Below are 19,137 nucleotides of genomic sequence, written 5' to 3'. Positions count from 1 at the left end.
AGGGCTGGCTCCCAAGACCTTGAACTTGGAAGGCACCCAGCCCCGTGCCTCGCCCATCACGTGGGTTCAACAAATGCCAGCCCTTCTCATTACCGACTTCGTACTTCTTGTTCTCATTCACACTCTGGCTTCTCATTTGGGTTTGACTTTTCATTGCTGGCATTCGCTGTAGCAAAACCTTACCCATCTGGCGCCCAGAATAGAGTGCCCGGGCTTTCCTGTAACCTTAACTGCAGCCTCACACCTGGCCTTGAGAGCCTCCGTCTCAAGCAGGTGGGCCTCAGCTGAGACAATTCCGCGCGCCCCACCCAGCCTTCATCTCCCATGTGAAACCACTTTAGAACTGAGCTCTTCCAGGGGCAAGAAAAACATTCCAGGAAAAGCATTTTCATTTTATTAAAAAAATTATTTACAATTTATTAAGCCTTCATAAATGCTTTATTTTAAAATCTTTTTTTTTTTAACCTGAAGAAAATCTCGGGGAACGGAGCAGGGAATAGGGAGGGGAGTGGTGACAGGCTCCTTTGGGATTTCGCAAAGGGATGGATGTAACTCAACAGCAGTGGCCTGAGCCCTGTGGCCTGAGGGATAATGAAAGGAGGACTAGCCAGGCAGGCCCCATTGGGCCAGTGGCCAGCCGGACAAGAAGATTGCATGATGACAGATCTTGCTTGAAACTCACTGTTGGCTGGTTTGGGTCTCAGGTGCCCAGCACGGAGGGCTAACACTTGGCCTCTTCCTATGAGGCAGAAGTAGGTGTTGGGGATGGGTGGCAGCTGTGGGCTTCTCTAGGGGTCATGCACTGCTGAGCCTCAGGCAGAGCCAGGCAAGGGGGAGGAAGTCAATCATCCATTGCTGGAAAGGGCATCTCCAGCTGGAAAGTCTTTCCTTCCATGTGCCGCGGCCCTCCCATCTGCAACACCTGCTCTGGTTTGGTGGGGAAGAGGGGACAAAGTTACGTGGGGGTATGGTAACACACCCTGGGGTATGCCAAGGATTTCTGAAGCCCTTCACTTCCTGGCGGGTGTCAGCTTTCCCCATCGGTATGATAGAAGACCGCCTGTCTCTCAAAGTCTGTCTCGAACTGCCCCCTAGTCACTTCACTGCATTGCAGAAACTTTGGGCTGAAAGTTCCACGAGCTAAAATAGTGGTTTTTAACCCTTTGTGAGTCTGAGACCTTTGAGAATATTATGAAAGCTTTAGCCCTCTGGACAACACACATAAGAACACATACACTAAACTCTGACAGTATGAGGGGTTTCACAGACCCTCTGAAGTCCAATAATGGACCCACCTGGGGTGACTGACCCCCAAACTAAGAACCCCTGAGTTAAAGGTTCCTTTGGGCTAGCATTTTCTTTTGAGATGCAAATGACCCAGAGGAATTATCAGTCTCCCCCTCTCCCCTTGTGATTATTGATTGAATGGGTGTGGGGGTGTGAGATGAGTGGTTTTGGGGGCAAGCAAGGTAAGCCTGGATAGTATATCCCAGTGAAAGGTTTTGGGAATGGTTTGGAGATTGAGCAGACAGAATGGGATCACTGGATCCCTGATAGAGGGAACTCAAGAGATGGGAGACAGAAAGGGAGACAGGTGTCCCAAAGACAACCTTCACTTACTCCAACATTTTCCTGAAGTTTGGTTGGCTATGTGGTTAGTGATCTGAATTTTATTCTCGAAGCAGGTATGGAGTCATTCTGCCATCTGGTGGCCATACTTGGAATTGCATCTGCTCCAACATCAGGTGAAAAAAGATCTAGGAAGTTCATGGAATAAAGTACACTTAGCTGACCTGCTGGGGAGGAGGAGTAAGGGGAGGGGTGGTGTGGAGGGAACAGATGAAAAAGAAGAGCGATTCTTCAATGTTCCTGTGTAATGGACACTGAAGTCCCACGAGAGCTTGCATCCTTCTTGGCTGACCTGGGCACTCTTTGGTTTGTCATGGCTAAACTTGCTTTAACAGCTTAGAATTTTTCTACGTAAGTTTTTGTTTGTTTGCTTGCTTTGATTTCAACTTAAAACCTGAAGTTCCATCTCTGGCTCCCAATTGGGTCTCTGCTCTCTGCTCCTCCTCTTTCAGAGCAGATTTATTGTTGGATCGAGAACTGCTGATATGGAGCCAAAAAGATGTGTCCCTGGGAAAAAACGGTGACTTGAGGTTCCATCTCACGGTCTTTCCATTCCGGCCGAGACACACTTCCCTGGCTGCTAGAACCCTTACCTAACAGGAAACCGGTCACCGACAGTTTTCTGTTCTGTACCATCCCATGCCAACGCAGCTGGGTCCCACTGCCTTAAAGTCCTGGAGGAAGTCTCAGTGAATCTCCTGCACTAACCCCACGGCCTCTGCGCCTGTCCGCCAGAGGCGCCTTCTGAGCTGAGCGAAGCATGAAATATGGCATCAGGGGATCCCAAAGAACGAAAGGGGGGTCAGGGGTCCCAAAGTGGCATTGTCAGCTTGGGGTCCTTTCTTCTCTAGTCCCAGATTGTACTGTGGAGAAGACCATTTCTAGCATGTTCCATTGGAGGCACCTCCATACGTAATGGCCACAGCAAGGCTCTGAGTCAAACTGGAGGCAACAAGGGGAAATCTGCCAAACTGACAGTGAGGGTTGAGGAGATGGTAAGGAAAGCAGAATGCTCTGTCACCTGTGGGAGGCCTCGGGAGACGCAGAAGATGGGAGGGTGGGTTCTCCCTCAGCGCTGAATCTCACATACCCAGCAAGCACTGTCTGCCCCGTCATGTGATCAGAGGCATTAAATTGGAGTTCTCCTCAGAGGCTCTCTCTCCATCGGGTGACCTCTTCTGTTTTCGACCACCTGGAAAACAATTGGTAAGGGTCAATCTCTGGCCGGGAAAAAGCAGAAATGCAGACAAAGCCCTTGACAGTTTGGCAGGAAGTAATCTGCATGGAATCCTGGTGCAAGTATTGGCCTATGTACATCTGGAAGGATTAGGGCAACACCTTCTACCTGAGATGACATCTCCAGAAAGCCAGGCTGGTGTCGGTGGAATGGAGATCCGCCTCCCTGCCCGCCCCCCCCCCACCCCAGAGGATTGAGTAAAGCCCATGTAATGCCTCAGGATCATCTCTCCATCCCCTGAAGGTCCTGGCCCAACTCATGGGCAGATGCCTGAGAGAGGACTGGTCTCCCAGGCTTTGATGTTCCATGAGCCAGGGTTTTGGTGGGTATAGCTGGGAGCCATTCCCACGGATCTACATTCTGTAGATTGGAAACAATCCTCCTTCTGCAGTGGGGCAGGTGGGGTAATCACATAATTGTCCTCAAGGATGGAGGGGCAGTCTGTCCCCAGCTCTATTGTTTTCAGGAAGGAGTATTTTTCACCTTGTTCTTCCTGCTATCGACTTCCTTCCATGAAGGATATTGTTTTCCTTTCTACTGATGTCTCCTGGACACAAATTCTTTCTTTAAAGGACCAGATAGTAAATCTTAGAGGTTTTGCAGGCCATCTGGCCCCTGTTGCAACTGCTCAACACTGCCATTATGGCCAAAGATAACAAATGGGTCTACCATCCAGTAAGTCTTTATTTACAAGAACAGGCAGGAGAGGGAGGTCAGGATTTGGCCATGACCATGGCTTGCAGACTCCTGTCCTAGACAACCACCAACTGAATGGGACACATCCCCAAACTATCAAGGGCACAGTACCGGCCCAAGCCCTGTTATGGGTTTTCATGGGTGTATCTCATCAGGTTCCCATAAGGAGTCAATGGTTCCTCCTCCAGGAGTGACGTCCTAACATGCTTTTTCTAGCAACCAGGTGGTGGGAGGCTTTCATCTGGGTGAAGAGCTACTCACTCAAGGTTCTCAGCAGCTTCTTGCCCAAGCTTTCCTCAAAGTCGCTGCTGCAGGGGCTGGTCTCTGTGTCCAGGTTGATATTACAACACTCACTATCTGATGCTGAGAAAAAGGAGAGAAGAAAGAACTCAAGTCTTGCCGACACCCAGGGAGTCCAGGAAGGGTGATTCTGGTTGATGTTCCTCAGCAGGTGGCAGCTCAAACCAGAGGCAAGGCCGTGGTGGCCGTAACAGGGAGGGGTGCCCAGGTCTCTGTGGGCTCTCGTTAATTAGCAAGGGGCATTTTAGTGCCACAAAAGGAACAAAGAGATCAGGAGTGAGACTCCAACTATCCAAACATTATTTGGCAGGAGAGAGATAAAGAGGACAAGATGTTCTCTGTTCAGTATCTTTGCCAGACCAAGAGCACATTTGAGTACCCTGGAGGTGGGGATATTTTGTTCCAGTACCTGCTCAGACCTGGGAAATCACAGGACTCGATAACAATTAAGCACACGTCTGTATCTTCTCCCACCGAACCCAGTGGGGATTCAGACGGGCACAGAATCTCAAAGCCGGGAAGAGGCCCAGGCCCTTAATGCCCGTGAGGTAAGAACCTGACCTGGGAGGCAGAGTGGGGTTGTGGACACTTCTGGGGGTGCCTGCTTCCAACGCAGTATGTAGACCACACAAGCCCCTTCTCCGGACCTCCGGGTCCTCATGCAAGGTCCCCTGTGTCACACAAGGACGATGGACTAGCTGAACTCCAAAGACTGTCTTCTCCATTCTTGTTCCTTTGATGCAATTTCTTGCTACATGCTTTAGCTACTAAATTCAGTGTGTGAGGGAGAAAAAGAACATCTGTTCTATGTTCCCGGAACGGTGACTATGTATGTCCCGGATACTCTGAGTAAGCCACAAGTTCAAATATGCTGTCTTACCGACCACAAAAATGGATGAGCACTTGCTGGGTCATTGCTCTGGACTTGAGGGGTCTCAGACTATGGACGGCAGCGGGTCTATCTAGGAGGCCAGCTGGGGTAACTGCTGCCTTGTGGGGGTTGGGGGGAGCAGAGGCACGGCTGAAGGCTTGGAGAAGTAGATCTCAGTGAGGCAAGTACAGGAGGATCTCAGGACTGGTGGGACACTGGGAGCTCAGAGCAATACCACTGCCAAGATGGAAGTGTTGCAAGTCTCAGAGGGAGGTGATATGATCGCAGAGCTCAGGACAAGTCCTACAGATCACGTCCGGCCCAAAGAAGGGAAGAGCCCTGCCAGTAAGAGTGACGGCTGACTTCAGTTTCCTCATCTGTAAGGTAGGTCTCATGAGAACCACCTACTATGCCCAGAGCATGGTACCAAGCACTGTGAGATGCCCTCTGTATTTGCTATCTCATTTATGCACAAAGCTACTTGATGACCTAGCCACCGAGATTTACATCTCTTAACATAAGGAAGAAACTTACCTATTAAGGTCAGGAAACAGAAAATTGCAAGGATCTGAATCCACGTGGAAACCTGCTCCTGACCCTGCCTGACACATTGTCTCCCTGGGAGAATGGAGTGACGCGCCTGATGAGGGGCTGGTGCTCTCTACGCGGGAGTTCCCCTTCCCTCGCTCGCTGTGTGAGGAGGTGGGAAATAGCACACGGGGGCTGGAGCCCCTCGCCCGGTTCTCCCCGGGCCATCCCAGCAACCCACGGCGAGGCCTGACCTCCTCCCTGACCTGCTGTGGTGGGAACGGCTGCAGAAGACAGCAAGAGCTGCTGTGTGCTCTGCTCCTCGAGGCCCCTCCCGTCCTCCTGGGTGAAGGCCATCTCCTCCATCCTCGGGTCCACGACCTCGCCAGCGCTTCTCAGCCCATCTGAGCGGCTGCCTGTGGAGGACAGCAAGTGTGTGACCAGTCTGCTCTGGAGAAGACCTGAGACTCCAGCTGGCTCGGGATGGCAGCCCAGCCCACCTGCCCGACTTACATGGCAGGCTGTTCCTGTTGCTCAGGAGGGTGATGGCACGGTCATCCTTGGGGGTCTGGGGGGTACCGCGGGTCGTAGGGGCTTTGGTGGAGTCTCCGTCAGCGAAGGCCTCCATGTCAGGGGACTGGGGTGAGCTGTCCATGTGGCAGGCGGTGAGTGCATTCTGGTACTGCTGCCGTGTGATCTAGAAGAAAGAGGCACAGGGGGGAGGAAGCTCAAGAGGAGCGGGGCAGAGCCCTCTCTGGATGTGGTCCACTTCTCCGAGCTCAGAAGCAGCTCTGCTGGGGTGCGTTGGAACTCCTGACCTCTGTGGTCTAGGATCCGTGACCTGGGTCCTCTCCCAAGCTGTACCAGCCTAGCAGTTGAGAGCCACTGCGTCACCACCCTCTTTTTTATTGGCTCTGGGCTCCTCAGTGCACCTGGAGGGGCCATACCTTCTCCTGAGACTCAGGAGAGGATGGAGGGGTACCTTCAGTTAGCAGGGTAGTCGCCCACTGCAAAGTTTTAAACGCATGCTGATACTATTGCAAAGGGCACTCTTCCCAAGGGTCAGTGGGCGGGGACTATGGGGAGGGAAGTTCTGCTGTTCCAGGTCCTCCCGTCAGGAAGCTGGAGGCTGAGGCCCGAGAGCACGCAGGCATTTCTGATTTGGACTTGGGCCACGGCCGGATGTGGGCTCATGCTCCTATGTGGGAGAAGTGCACAGCAGAGGTCTCCCAGTTGTCTCCTCCGATCATGGGAGTCTTCCTCGTGATTTTCCTGATGTGTCAAGCCTCACCTACAAGTAAAAGCATCTAGAGAGTCGGGCTTAGCCAGGCCAGAAGGGAGCTTCCAGAATTCCAGGCAGGAAAAGTATGGATCCAATGTCTTTTCTGCAATACGGAAAGGTTTATCGGTCATCCCTGTTCTCTGGGTGTACGTCTGCCTGATATCCTTGTTTCCAGTAAAAACAGGCTGTTTTTTGCACCACCCAATATAGAAACATGATACTGTTAATCAGTGAAAGGCCCTGGGTGAAAAATGAAAATGGCACACGGCGCTACATCCTTCCCACGTACCACGGCCCCTTCAGTGTTTTCCTCCCGTCTTCGTTGCATTTGGCTAGACAACTGGCAAAACCACAAACTGCTCATAGTCCTCTTTCCTTTAGGGGCAGGATTGGTATTACCTGTGGGAACAGGAAGGGTGTGTGGCTGGAAACAGGAGAGGGCATGGTTAAGATTTCCACGTTGGAACAGAGGTGGCTTGAAGCTGGCTTTGTATCTGGCAAGGGCTCTTCCGACTCTGGCCCCTCGTCAACTGCCCACTCCTCAGCACCTGTCCTCCAGGCCCTCCTTTCCCTGGTGGCTGGGATGTGCCCCACGCCTGGCCTCCCTGGGGGCTGTGGGTGATGGTCAAACCCAAGGCTGGAGTCAAGCCCAGACTGCTCCATCCTCACATGCTCTGGGTTGACTCTGCATGCGGATCAAGCAAACTCTAAGCACAACTAATCTAAACACAAAACACCAATTAAGAATGCGTGTCTTTTTGCGATTCTTATGGGACAGACACATGCAGAGATCCTAACCTTCTAGCCATACTGTCGTCCATTAGAGGGGATACAGTTCTCTTGCTAGTTTAAAACCGTGATTCTCAAACTTCAGCATCAGAATCACCTGGAGGGCTTGTTAAAGCAAGATTGCTGGGCCCCACTCTCCAAGTTTCTAATTCACTAGGTCTGGGGTGGTGCCCGAGAGTTTGCATTTCTAACAAGTTCCCAGGTGATGCTGATGCGGCTGGTTTGGAGACCACACTCTGAGAACCACTGACTCAAGACCTAGTTAAAATCAGACACAGTCCTGCTCAGGTTTTTCTTCTTTCCCCCTTTAAAGGAGTCAGATGAATAAAGCGACAAAGCGTTAATGGGCGTTGATATTTTTCAGGTCAAAAATTTATGCTCTGTGTTTTATGGCATGCAATGATGGGGGTCTCCATTTAGCATCTGTCTAAAGTCTTCAACAGAGTCAATGTGACTGTGGACTTTTGCAGCCCCCTCTGTTGGGAAGTGAGAGAAGTCAGGTTCTGAAATTTCCCCAGGAGATGTCAACTCTGGAGCCTACCCTCAGTCTTAAACCTTATCGTGACTCAATCCCAGAGAACATCAGGCATGTATTAGAGATTTCACCACCAACTGTCTGTGATGCAGCCCATGCTGATGGTTCAGGGACTTTCAGTGCTTCAGAGAAAGGATCAAAGTGACATGCTAATTATTCATGCCTTCTGGGACAGTGCTTCTCAACCTTGGCAGCACATGAGAATCACTTGGGAAGCTTTAAAATATCCTGATACTCAGACAACACCCTTAAGCAATTATACCCAAATCTCTGAGAGTGGGGCACAGACATCAGGATCCTTTAAAGCTCCCCAGGTGATCCCAATGCACACCACGGTTGAGAACCACAGCTCTGGACTCTTGGAAACGCCCCCTGTAATCAATTACTATCTTGGCTCCCCTTGATAATGGCCTTCACTGATGTTCAGCTTTCCTACTGGACCCCCAGCTTGCGTCGAGGGCTGAAATAAGAAACTTCCATATGAAGAACAGAAACTCTGGCAAAACTACAGATGAAGCCAATATGTATTACTTTTTTTCTGATGTCTTCCATAGTCCTATAGAAATCCGTTTGATAAACCCTTCCCCAGAAATTACTGCCAGGAAAAAGCTCCTTTCTCTAGGTAAATGATGTACTTCCTTACACCGGATGAGAATCCAAATATCCCACTATGTTTGCGCTCTTTGCTTTTATAACCAGGAAGCTCACAGATAAATTATTTACTGACAGTAACAAATTCATGCCTGATAGCTTTTTCACCAAACTGGTTTGCCATTTCTTCTTAATTTCTTATTTAAAACATCACTGGGTTAATTTTGAGGGGAAATCATATACATTGCTGGCGGTGCTATAAATATCCTGAAGAGACAGGACTGATATTAGGTGTTCAGATGTAGTGTTACTCATAAGAGCTTGCTTTTGCAGGATATGGATATGGAAGATATGGGGTCGGGATATGAGGATGGAACCTTCCATCCATAGAGCGTATTATGGCTTATAGAGCACTGGGATGTGTTATCTCCTTTGCTGCTCATAGCGACTATGTGGGGTAGGCATGAGAGCTCTTGGGATCCCCACTGTACAGATAAGAAAACGAGGCCCCAAAATGTCCAGGGATTGTCTGAAGTTTGACGGTTAGCAAGCTTTCAGAATCCTAGCCAGTGCACGGTCTCCTATTACGCTGTGCAATTTGCCTGGGAAAGTGCTGTTGGAGCCAGGGAGATGGAAGGGGACGTGAGACGGTGGAATTCTAAGTTCCCAGAGCGGGAGACTCCAGAGTCTGATAATGGTGCCCCTGCAACCTGGATATTTGGGGTTAAAGGCCTTTTACTCTTGCTCCCCAGGGGCAACCATCTCAGCCTGGGCTCTGAGCTCTGGGAATGGATGTCCCTCGGCTGCCCTGGGGCTGCTTTCACAACCCTTTAGGGCAGGTGCCCCAATAACTACTTTGTAGGCTTGGGGTCTACAGGCATCTGATGAGTGACAAGAAGCCGGCACACGGCCTGGACCAGTGTCACCATCAAACCCAATTCTCTACCGTGCCCGTAGCCTTCCTCTAGGTGAAGCCTGCTTTGGAGTCTCGCGGGTCCTCCTGGCTTAAAGAACAGAAAATTTTCCTAAATGACACCTGATAAGCTCAACAAAGCATATTACTCTTTTTGGGTTAACCAGTTAGTTTAGATTTGGCTTCTGGTTTAGTCCCAGTTTTGCCACTTTCAAGCTGGGCAACCTTGGCCAAATCATTAACCTCTCTGAGCCCGTAACAGAGGCCCAGAGATAATGAGATAACACCAGTGAACCTGACGTCCAGCTGTTAGAAATGACAGTTTAAAACACATCCACACCCATCTCTCACAAGTTAACTTTATAATGGGCATACACTTCAAAGAGAGGGGTCAAACCTACCATCTCATTATGTCTAAACTGTGGACGGCACGGCATGAGGTGAGGTGGGGGCAGGGGCAATGGTCCCTCTGACCCCGGAGTAGGAGTGGAGGAGCTGCCAAAGCAGGATGAGGTCTTAGGAAAGTAAATTCTTAACTAAGAAAATAAAGCAAAAGACAAAGTAGGGGAAGGAAGGAGATTCCAAGCGGGGACAATGAGAAGAGGAAGATGGAGAGAGGAGAGCCGGTGAGTGAGGGAAGATAGGAGGGAGGGGGGTGTACTCTGGTTTGAAATGGATTTGGGGGCTCAGGGCTCCAGTCAGCTGGTACATTAGCTGTGGTCCCCAAGCCAGAAGCCTCTGGGGAGTGTTGCAAAGTGCTGTATTTAGTTTATTTTTGGAAAGGTTCTGTCCAGGCTGCATGCACAGTGAGCCGTACCATTTTCTCTTTGTTCTTAAGAAAAAGTGAGATCACCCTCCAGTAAGCTGGAATCAAGGATCCAGGAACTCTAACCCTCTTTAAGCATGGTTCTGGAGTAAGAAATGAGCTGGGCATAAAGTATTGTTTCTGGTCTTGCTTCCTTAACAAGGTCCTGAGTTCTCTGTCTGGGATGCATCACACAGGTGTTGGATAACCACCAGTCAATGGTGCTAGAGGGAAGATTCAGACGACCACAGCCAGGACCCATATCAGGGCAGAAGCGTGGCTCTGGGTATGGCGGTGCCGGGGTGGGGGTGGGGGCGGGGGTGGGGGCAGGACCCACACAGGCGGCAGATGGTTGTGTAAAAGGAAAGGCACCGCCCACTGGCTACCTTCTCTTTCGGTCTCACAGCCTTGCTGTCACAATGCTTCCTCTTTTTAAATTAAAAAAAGAAAAAAATCATAAACTACTGCCCTGACCACATGTCACCTTCACAGAAATTGTTGACAAGGCACCACTCTAGAAAATGTGTTCAGGAAACAACCTCTCCCCAGCTGCATTTCTAGATTCAAGCATTCCTTTTCTTTTTTTCCCCCTTCAGTCCTTCTTCTTCTCAAGTTGTTATTTTGCTTCAAGCATGACTTTTTGTCACTTTGCTCCCCTGTTCAACCGCCTGAGAACTCGTTCCTCTCTGGCACAGGACTGTCCAACAGAAATAGAATGGGAGTCACACGGGTTACTGAAAATTCTCTCATAGTTGCATTAAAAAAGTAAAAACAAATAAGTGAAATTAATGTGAATAATGTTTCATTTAACCCAACATATCAAAAAAAAAATTCACTTCAACATGGAGTCAACATAAAATTATGAACGGGGACTTGTACATTCTTTTTGTATTACGTCCTTGGAATCCAGCAGTATTTTACAGGTGTGGCCCATCAGTCTGGACGAGCCACGTTTTGTGTGCTCGTGGATGTGGCTGCTGGCTCCCGGGTTGGATAGCAAAGGTCCAGCAGATCAACCTGAACCTCTCTGCCCAGTTTCGATAATGTGGCCTTGCGTGGCCAGTGGTTCTCCCACAGCCCCCAGGGAACCACGGGGCCAGCTCAGCTGCTTCTTCACTGTCCCTTGAAGAACTCTGTCTACTTGCCTTCCACATGCCTTTTGTCAGTGTCCCTCCTCTTTCCTAATTCTTAAACGTCTAGTACGTTCTCCAGCAATATCGTGTTTCAAATAAGTGCCACATGAATTCGTAATCCATTAGAGACTGCCCTGCATGGGTCACTACAGCTTAACCTGTGTTTCTTCTCCCTAACTAGATTTCAATCTCATAAGGCAGAGGATATGTTTTATATTTCTTTAGAGAGACCATGGTGTCTAGAGCCATTATTAATGTTCGATAAATACGTACCGACTGGTTCACTGAGGGAATCAAACCACTGCTCAAAAGGCAATGTGTTTTTATTCTCTCTTTACTACTGTAGAAACAACCATTTCTTAGCAATAGCTTGAATCAAATTGTCTTCTCTTACACATGGCCAGTTAAGAACTCAAGCAGCCACTAAATTACAAAGGAAATGGAGATCTGTTTATCTTGAAACTAACCAGAAGTAAGTGTGCCCTTCTGGACATTCTGACTTCGAAGCCAATGTGTTCAGAAGTTAACCTTCAACCAGGGTGCTGTCTCTCCTATCATTAGGATGTTCATCCCCCAAAACACCATCCTGCAGTTTAGGGATTCTGCCACCAGATGGTGATGGGGCATCTTGGTCACGGTTACACAATCCAGACCATAAGACATCTGCCAAATAGCCTAAATTTAATAATGATATTTACAAAATATCATACAATTTTAAAAAATTCATAAGGATGCTTTGGTACCTTCATTCATAATTCACTATGATTAATCACAGCTTTAATAGTTCTCCCAGATAATCATTAGATACACCTTTCTATCTAATTTTGTAGCTTATCTTGAAGTCAAATTACTCCTGGACTTAATAAATGTTCTGGAACCTCAGTCTGCTGGACATGAAAAGCCCTTGCAAAATCTTCCTGCAGCCCGTCACAGGGGCTTGGGCTGTGAGACCAGCCTTCTTGCACGGTTTTCTCTTTAGCTTCCTCAAAAGCTCGCCCTCTGTTAAAAACGGGGGGAGGGGGCAGGTGGGCGAGGGGAATAAAAGGGCAGCCTAAACAATGGCCCTAACAAGTCTGTTACATCAGCAGAAAGAAATTTTTAACTTTAGTCTAAGACATCATCTTAACTTATATAAAAAAACAAAAGAGAAAACCAGCACCAAAACAAAACACACACTTGCATTCAAACAGCTTGAACTCCCAAAGTTCCCTCTATAGAACTGTTACAACTGAAGTTTTTAAGAGATGGGGGCCATGATTTGAAGGAGGCTTCTGAATAATACTTCGACTGGTTTCTAGCCTTCCCTCAACTTCTTTTGACATTTAGTCTCCTCAATGTCAAAATGTCGAGGTGGGAAAAAGGACCATGTTCTGCGCTGCTCAGTTGCCCCAGGTCACAGCCCTGGTCCTCTTGCCTGACCGAGACGATGACACTTGCACCTCAGGACGGACCTCGGGTTTGGGGTTTTTAACCTGTCCGCCGTCTCACGCCAGGCAAGACACTTCCCTTTTATGTTCCTCATTAGCTGTGAATGTCCCCCTTCCTTATGTTCTAGGCCTGGATGTCTATGAGCTCACCTGTAAGTTTTAAGAAGAACCTTACATACTTAATGCTAGCTGTTCATCTTAACACATTGCTCTTTGAGGAGCTGCCCCCTCCATCCCCTAAAAGTTGCTCTCCAATCTATGCACACCTAGAGATGTTCCAGAAAACTCTGGGCTCACCACAGTTGCTCATTAAACAGGACGCCTCAAAATCTCATTCACTTTCCTCCCCAGACCAGCAAGCCAAATCCTCATACTGATTTCCTAAACGAGTTATATAAACCATGTGAGGGACTGAACTTTTGTGTCCCCCCCATTCATATGCTGAAATCCACCCCCCACCCCCCCACCCCCGCCCCGTGCTGATAGGTGGAGGTGGGGCCTTTGGAAGTAGTTAGGTCATGAGGGTGGAGCCCTCATGGATGGAATTAGTGTCCTGCTAAGAAGAGAGCTTGCTTCCTGTCCGTCTCTTCCCACCACGTGGGCATACAAGAAGACAGTTATTTGCAAACTAGAACATGGGCTCTCACCAGACACTGGATCTGCTGGTTCCTGGAACTTGGACTTCCAGCCTCCAGAACTGTGAGAAGGAAGTGTTTGTTGAGGTCACCCAGTCTATGACAATTTGCTACGGCAGCCCAAACTAAGACAAATGATAAGACCTGAGAAGCAAACTTAACAAAAATTCCCAGTGCACTTGCAGTGAATCCAGGGGGCTCCCGCCGGCCTAAAGATGCCACAGGACACGGCTGCTGAGCCTCCACTGTCATTTCGCGTCAGCCTCGGTCTTTGCGCACTGTGTGCAGGCACTCAGATCCATGAGCCACCAAGCTCTCTCCTGCTTCCGTGGTTTCTCTCTTGAGTTCTCCCCACCGCCCCTTTCAGGTCCCAGCCAAAATGTCCTTTTCTCAGCCCGCTCTGATAACCATTTCTAAAGCAAGCAGCCCCCTTGCCAACTCTGCCCAATCCCTGTTTATCCCACGACCCTGTTTGTTTCCTTCACGGCCTTTACCACTACCTGAAATTAGGTTCTTTACGCTGTGGTTACTGGTTTATCCTCTCTGTCCCCCTCCTAGCACAGAAGCTCTAGAAAGGCAGGAGCTTAGGGTCTTGTTCACCACAGTCCCTTGCCAAAGCCTAGACAAGCACAGAGTAGGCATGCGGTCAGTATGGTTGAGCCACTTACTCATACTGTGACTTTCAAGTTCTTTTCCCACAAACCATGTGACGAGCACTACAAACCAGCAAGAGCTGGCATAATAGTTTCTCTGCTCACATTTTCCCTACCTCCACTTCTGAGGAAGGCCTGCAGTGAGAGGGCCTCAGGGCTGAACGCAGGGAGGGGAATCATGGGTTTCAGTTTTCTGAGGCTTTACCTTCATTGTCATACAGGATTTGTTAAGTGTCTCCGTTCATATAGACCCATGAGTATTGCTGGGTTAGTTCCCAAAGTCACTTCTCCTTGGGGCTCCTTCAGCTCTGATTTCCCATAACTCTCCCTAAAGCCCAGGGATTTGAGGGTTTGGACTCTGAAGACAGAGAGACCCAACTCTGAAGCTTGGCTCTGCCACCCACCAGCCCTGGACTCCTCAAGCTCCAATGTCTTCATCTCTAAAATGGGAATGACAGTAGGACCTACCTCACAGGGTGGTGGTAAGACTAAGTGGATCATTCAGACAAAGGAGCCATAAAGCACATGCACAGAGTACCCCACAAACAGTTACCCCACCCCACCCTCCAGGCTCAGCCCCTGCCTCTGGTAACTTTCCATCCTTAGAGTTTCAGCTCAGGGTGTCTGCAAGGTTCTGGAACACAGAAAACCAGCCAGCGCACACCGCTCTCAAATTATCGGAGCTTGTGTTCTGGACAGGAGAGGACCTCTTCCCACCTTTGTGATTAACACATCTCTCATAATCCAGCCTGCAATTAACCAAGTGAACTCATCGGGTGTTTAGTTGGACTTGGAGAAATGGGACTCACTCCTGATCTCTGGCCCAAGCATGTAACGGTTTGCAGAATGCTAGCAAACAAAACAAAATAAAGCCTATCAAAGCAAGAGAAAGGAGGAAATTCTAGGTTTCTGTGCAATCCCAGTCTCAATGAGGAGTATGAAGAAACAGCTCCCCCACCCTTTAACGACAAGGCGATGAGCATCGCTGCTTCTCCCACCTGTGCAGTGATGCTCCCCTGAGCCCCACACAGCCCAGCGATGGCCAAGGGCAGGACGGTTACACGAAGGGTTAACAGTGAACATACATGCCAAATTGCATTTTGGACCTGGAACGGTAAGATGTAAATATGTACCATCATACGTAAAATCATAGTGTGGTTTCTTCTAGACACCTGGTTTATGAATCACCTGCAAATTTATCTTGAAAAAAAACCCCAAAGCAAGCTGGTGCCAACGGCAGGGGATCCAAAGGAAACGGTTCTGCTGCCAACTTGTCTCAGGCAAGCGAATTCCCTATCGCTCTATGCCTCTGTTTCCCCACACGAGAAATGGGGGTCAGGAGATCCTAAGGGCCCTTATAAAGCCAGGGAACAATGACCAGCCAGCGTTCTCTCCGAGGGCGCTGGGATGCGCATCCTGTGCCACTGCCCCCTGGGGCTGGCTGGCTGGCGAGCGATGGCCCTGCCGGGGGCGGGGGCGGATTACCTTCACGAACTGCACATCGCTGAGGATGTGCACTGAGTAGTCAGGAGTGTAGAGGTTGTTGCTGCCGCCGCACAGCTGGGTGCTGCTCCCCCCAAAGTCGCTGCGCTCTCGGTTTGGAGACTCGGAGCGGTTCAACCCGCTGCAGCGAGAAGGGGACCGGTTTACTGCAGATGGTGGGGGAGAGGGAGAAAAGGCAAGGAGAGGCGGGTGGGGAGAAAGGGGGGGACGGAAAGAGAGACGGGGGGCGGGGAGAGAGAGAGAGAGAGAGAGACGGGGGTGGGGGGAGATGGGAGGGGGAGAGAGAGAGAGAGAGAGACAGGGGTGGGGGGAGATGGGAGGGGGAGAGAGAGAGAGAGAGAGACAGGGGTGGGGGGAGATGGGAGGGGGAGAGAGAGAGAGAGAGAGGTGTTTACTGAGGGCCGGCAGGAGTTCTGGGCAATGCTAACACTGGGTGGTCGACGCGGGCCCGCACCCTTTCCGTCAGAGGCTCAGGGCTCCCCTCTGCTCAGGCTCCTCCTGCTCCCCACAACCTCCACCAGCGAGGAGCTGGGCAGAGGTGGACCACAGCCTTTCTCAGCTCTGGTCTTTGGGCTAATGCAGGACATGAGGACCGTGCTGTGAGTGTGGGTATAGCTGCTGCAGAGCGAGAGATCCTCTACCAGGATCTAAACTCCACTCACAAGCCTTAGGTTTGACGGCACATACGACCAATCCTTGCCGTGGTGAGGTACGTTAGCGGGGATGACTCAGGTCTGCCCTAACACTGGCAGGACCCTGGACAAGCAGAGGCCCACAAACTATATGGGTACCTATTTGAGTCGCATTAATAAACTGTTAAAATATGTTCTATCCTTGTCCTTGACAATTATACCATCATAACCTGGAAGGCAAGGTCCAGCTCCTTAGAATTTCTGCTAAAAGGGAAAACATAAAACAGGGCTGTATGGGGACAAACAGCCTCTGCCCTAGGGGCTTCCCAGTCCCATTCCCCCAGCGCTGTTTAGGGGAGGCACTGCAGGATTCCCCTATCTGAAGTGTGGTCCAGAAGGCAGAACACAGGCTCTGGCCCTGTGAGTTCCTCGCCCCACAGAAAGGGCTAGGACTGAGGAGGGCCAAAGTGGGGTCCTCTAAAGTGTGGGTCTAGGGCAGGACTCCATCTAGGCCTAAGTGGGGGCGGGGGGATACTGGAATAACCCACAGGCATCCTAAATGTTCAGAGTCAGGGTTGGTTGGTTTGTTCTCCCATTTTCAAGAACTGCTTCTAGGGAAAGTTCAGTTAAGACCACGTCACTTGGTTTCAAAACGGATTATGTGAACCACCTTCCTGGATCAAGAGAAGAAAGGTTCTTCAGGTGACCCTCACGTAATCTCAACCACAGAATAAACCTGAGGGAGACAATTGCACTCCGCGTTTCTTTCCCCACAGGGCAAGGGGCTGTGCAGCCAGCCGCTGGTAACACAGACTTCGTTCAGGGGCTCGGATGCAGGGTCTGGCTCCTCGGAGCTTCTGCTCCTTGTACTTTCAGGGGAGAACCTCGGGAATTCAGTCCTGTCTCCTAAGATAATGGTGCCACCAGTCAAGATAATTGATTAGCATCTATCTGGAGCGAGTCCTTGAGGGTTCACGGTCTGTTTAGCTGCAGGCTGTTACCGTTGTCCGGCAAACCAGGGAGTGAAAAGGGTAAAATAACAACAGGCTGCATCATTTTTCTCATTAAAACCATAACAATCGCTGCCTTGATAGGATTATAGAATTAGGGACTCTACTCCAGTGTCCCCTTCTCAGGAAGTGCCCCTCACATATACTCCATCACTTACTGCCGGAAACCTGGGGGGCGCCCCTGATTCCTGCCGCTCCCCCAGCCCCACACCAGGCCCTCTCACCTCCACTTCCGACATAAGCCGGTCGGCCTCTATCTCTGTCCCCACTCAAGTCCCAATTACCAGGACCCCTAAACTCCTTGCTTTGTCCCCGAAAGCCCCCCATGACCTGACTCCTGCTTCCCTGTCTGGTCTCATCTTGGGGACTCTCTTCCCCTCCCCCACTTGCTCGGCTGCCCTCAATCACACAAGTGTGCCCCCACTACCTCAGAAGATGCCATTTCTCCTGCCCACCTTCCCCCCGCCTTGGGTCTCAGTCATCAGGTCTCAGCTGAAAGCCACCTTCTCTGAAGACTTTGGCTGTCCTGAGGTTTCCCTGTTTTTTTCTATCACTGTCCCTTGTTCATTCTTTCAAAGTACTTTTCACAAGTTTTAATTCATTACGTGTTTGCACTTGTGACGTCTACTCAATTCAATGCTAAATTTCATGAGGGCAGAGATCTTGTCTTTTCTGGTCATTGTGGTCCACTAAGTACGTATAGCATTGTGCCTGGCCTAGAGCAGGTGCTCAATAAAAATGTATAGAGTGAATGAATCAACACCTAAGGGTCCCTTAAAGAGTTTTAATGTAGAATCTAAATTTTGTTTAAAAAAAGATTTCAGAGCTCTCAAATCATCCTGGGTTGAAAAGCCTTTCCTTTGCAGCTTACAATCATCCTGGGGAAGCTGACTACTCCAAGAAGCTTAGGGGCGGATAGAAGGACACTCCAACACGGCGGCTGGACAGAGTCAGAGAGTGTGCAATGAGAATTGAGGCACCAAGGGGCCTCGGGCTTTGGCCCAGTAACTTGAGGAGGAGGCCACAGGGAACACCAGGACTTTGTTTACCTAAAGCATGTGAAACTGGGGATCCTGGCGTCAGGTCTCTAGGGCCCTACTTATCCACTGGGTGATGGGAGGGCCAGACCCTCTTCCAGTGACCACGGACTAAGGCCAGTGATGGTGCCATGGAGAACAAGAGTGAAGCACCCAGGTGATCGTAAATGGCAGCAGCACTGGGCAGAAGAGCATGCATTTCATTTCTGGTTCTGGTCCCTTGAAAACAAGCTGATGCGTTCTGGCTTGGCTAGACCCTTTGTGGTCTTCTGGGGTGCTGGCTGCAAAGTTAAGTCAATGGCGCTTCCTCAGGGTAACTGCTGTGGAAAAGGGGGCAGGCAGTCCTGCAGGAGGGTGACTTCTTTGTCGTGTGAGTGGAGTCTGGAACGCCGTATCCTGACCTGGTGGGTCTTGTCCACAACTTAGTTTGGAACCAGTGGAGAGAGTATGAGCAGGGCCTGAGAAATAACCATCTCTCCCTGACAACCCTCCACTTTGCCTGGTGGGACACGTGCTGCACACACCCCACCTGTGCTCTTCCGTCATCCCTTATATCACAACTCCAGGCGCGTTCCAGGAGGATGGCAGGGAGACAGGCCTCTCTTATCTACTAGACCACTTCCATCCATAGAAGGCTCTGCCTGAATCACTTCCACACTCTGTGGGAAACAGAGGCCACAAACACCTCCCTGTCAGCCCAGAGCTCTGGTCCTCGCTGGTACCCCGCACAAGCATGCCACCTGCTGTCACTCCCAGGACCACACGTCAAATGCAAGCGACATCACTGTTGTGCGACGAGGAGAAGCATATTGTGTTTCGTTTTTTAAAAGTAAGAACAAGGTTATTGAAGGTTTATTCAAAATCCCAAAGGATTCACAACACTGAAAGATACAACTGTCTTATAAAGGTCGGGCCTATAAAAGCAGTTTTT

General features: G+C 49.9%; 1 protein-coding gene across 1 annotated transcript in view; it reads right to left on the bottom strand.

Annotated features, from left to right (window-relative positions):
- Nucleotides 1-386: 386 nt before the first annotated feature.
- Nucleotides 387-19,137, bottom strand: part of CNNM1 (cyclin and CBS domain divalent metal cation transport mediator 1) — a 59,513-nt gene continuing 40,762 nt past the window's right edge. Inside the window, exons 7-11 of the mRNA XM_045878589.3 lie at nt 15,510-15,673; nt 5,775-5,958; nt 5,528-5,677; nt 3,824-3,925; nt 387-2,821 (exon numbers count right to left, since the gene is read on the bottom strand). Coding sequence (XP_045734545.1) covers nt 2,742-2,821; nt 3,824-3,925; nt 5,528-5,677; nt 5,775-5,958; nt 15,510-15,673 — 680 coding nt within the window. The 3' untranslated portion in view covers nt 387-2,741. The remainder of the gene's footprint in view (nt 2,822-3,823; nt 3,926-5,527; nt 5,678-5,774; nt 5,959-15,509; nt 15,674-19,137) is intronic.

Source organism: Mirounga angustirostris, unplaced genomic scaffold, assembly GCF_029215605.1.
Source record: "Mirounga angustirostris isolate CCGP_5_RB_7025 unplaced genomic scaffold, mMirAng1.0.hap1 SCAF_6, whole genome shotgun sequence".
NCBI classification, from domain to species: domain Eukaryota; kingdom Metazoa; phylum Chordata; class Mammalia; order Carnivora; family Phocidae; genus Mirounga; species Mirounga angustirostris.
This window is presented reverse-complemented; position numbering and strand designations above follow the sequence as displayed.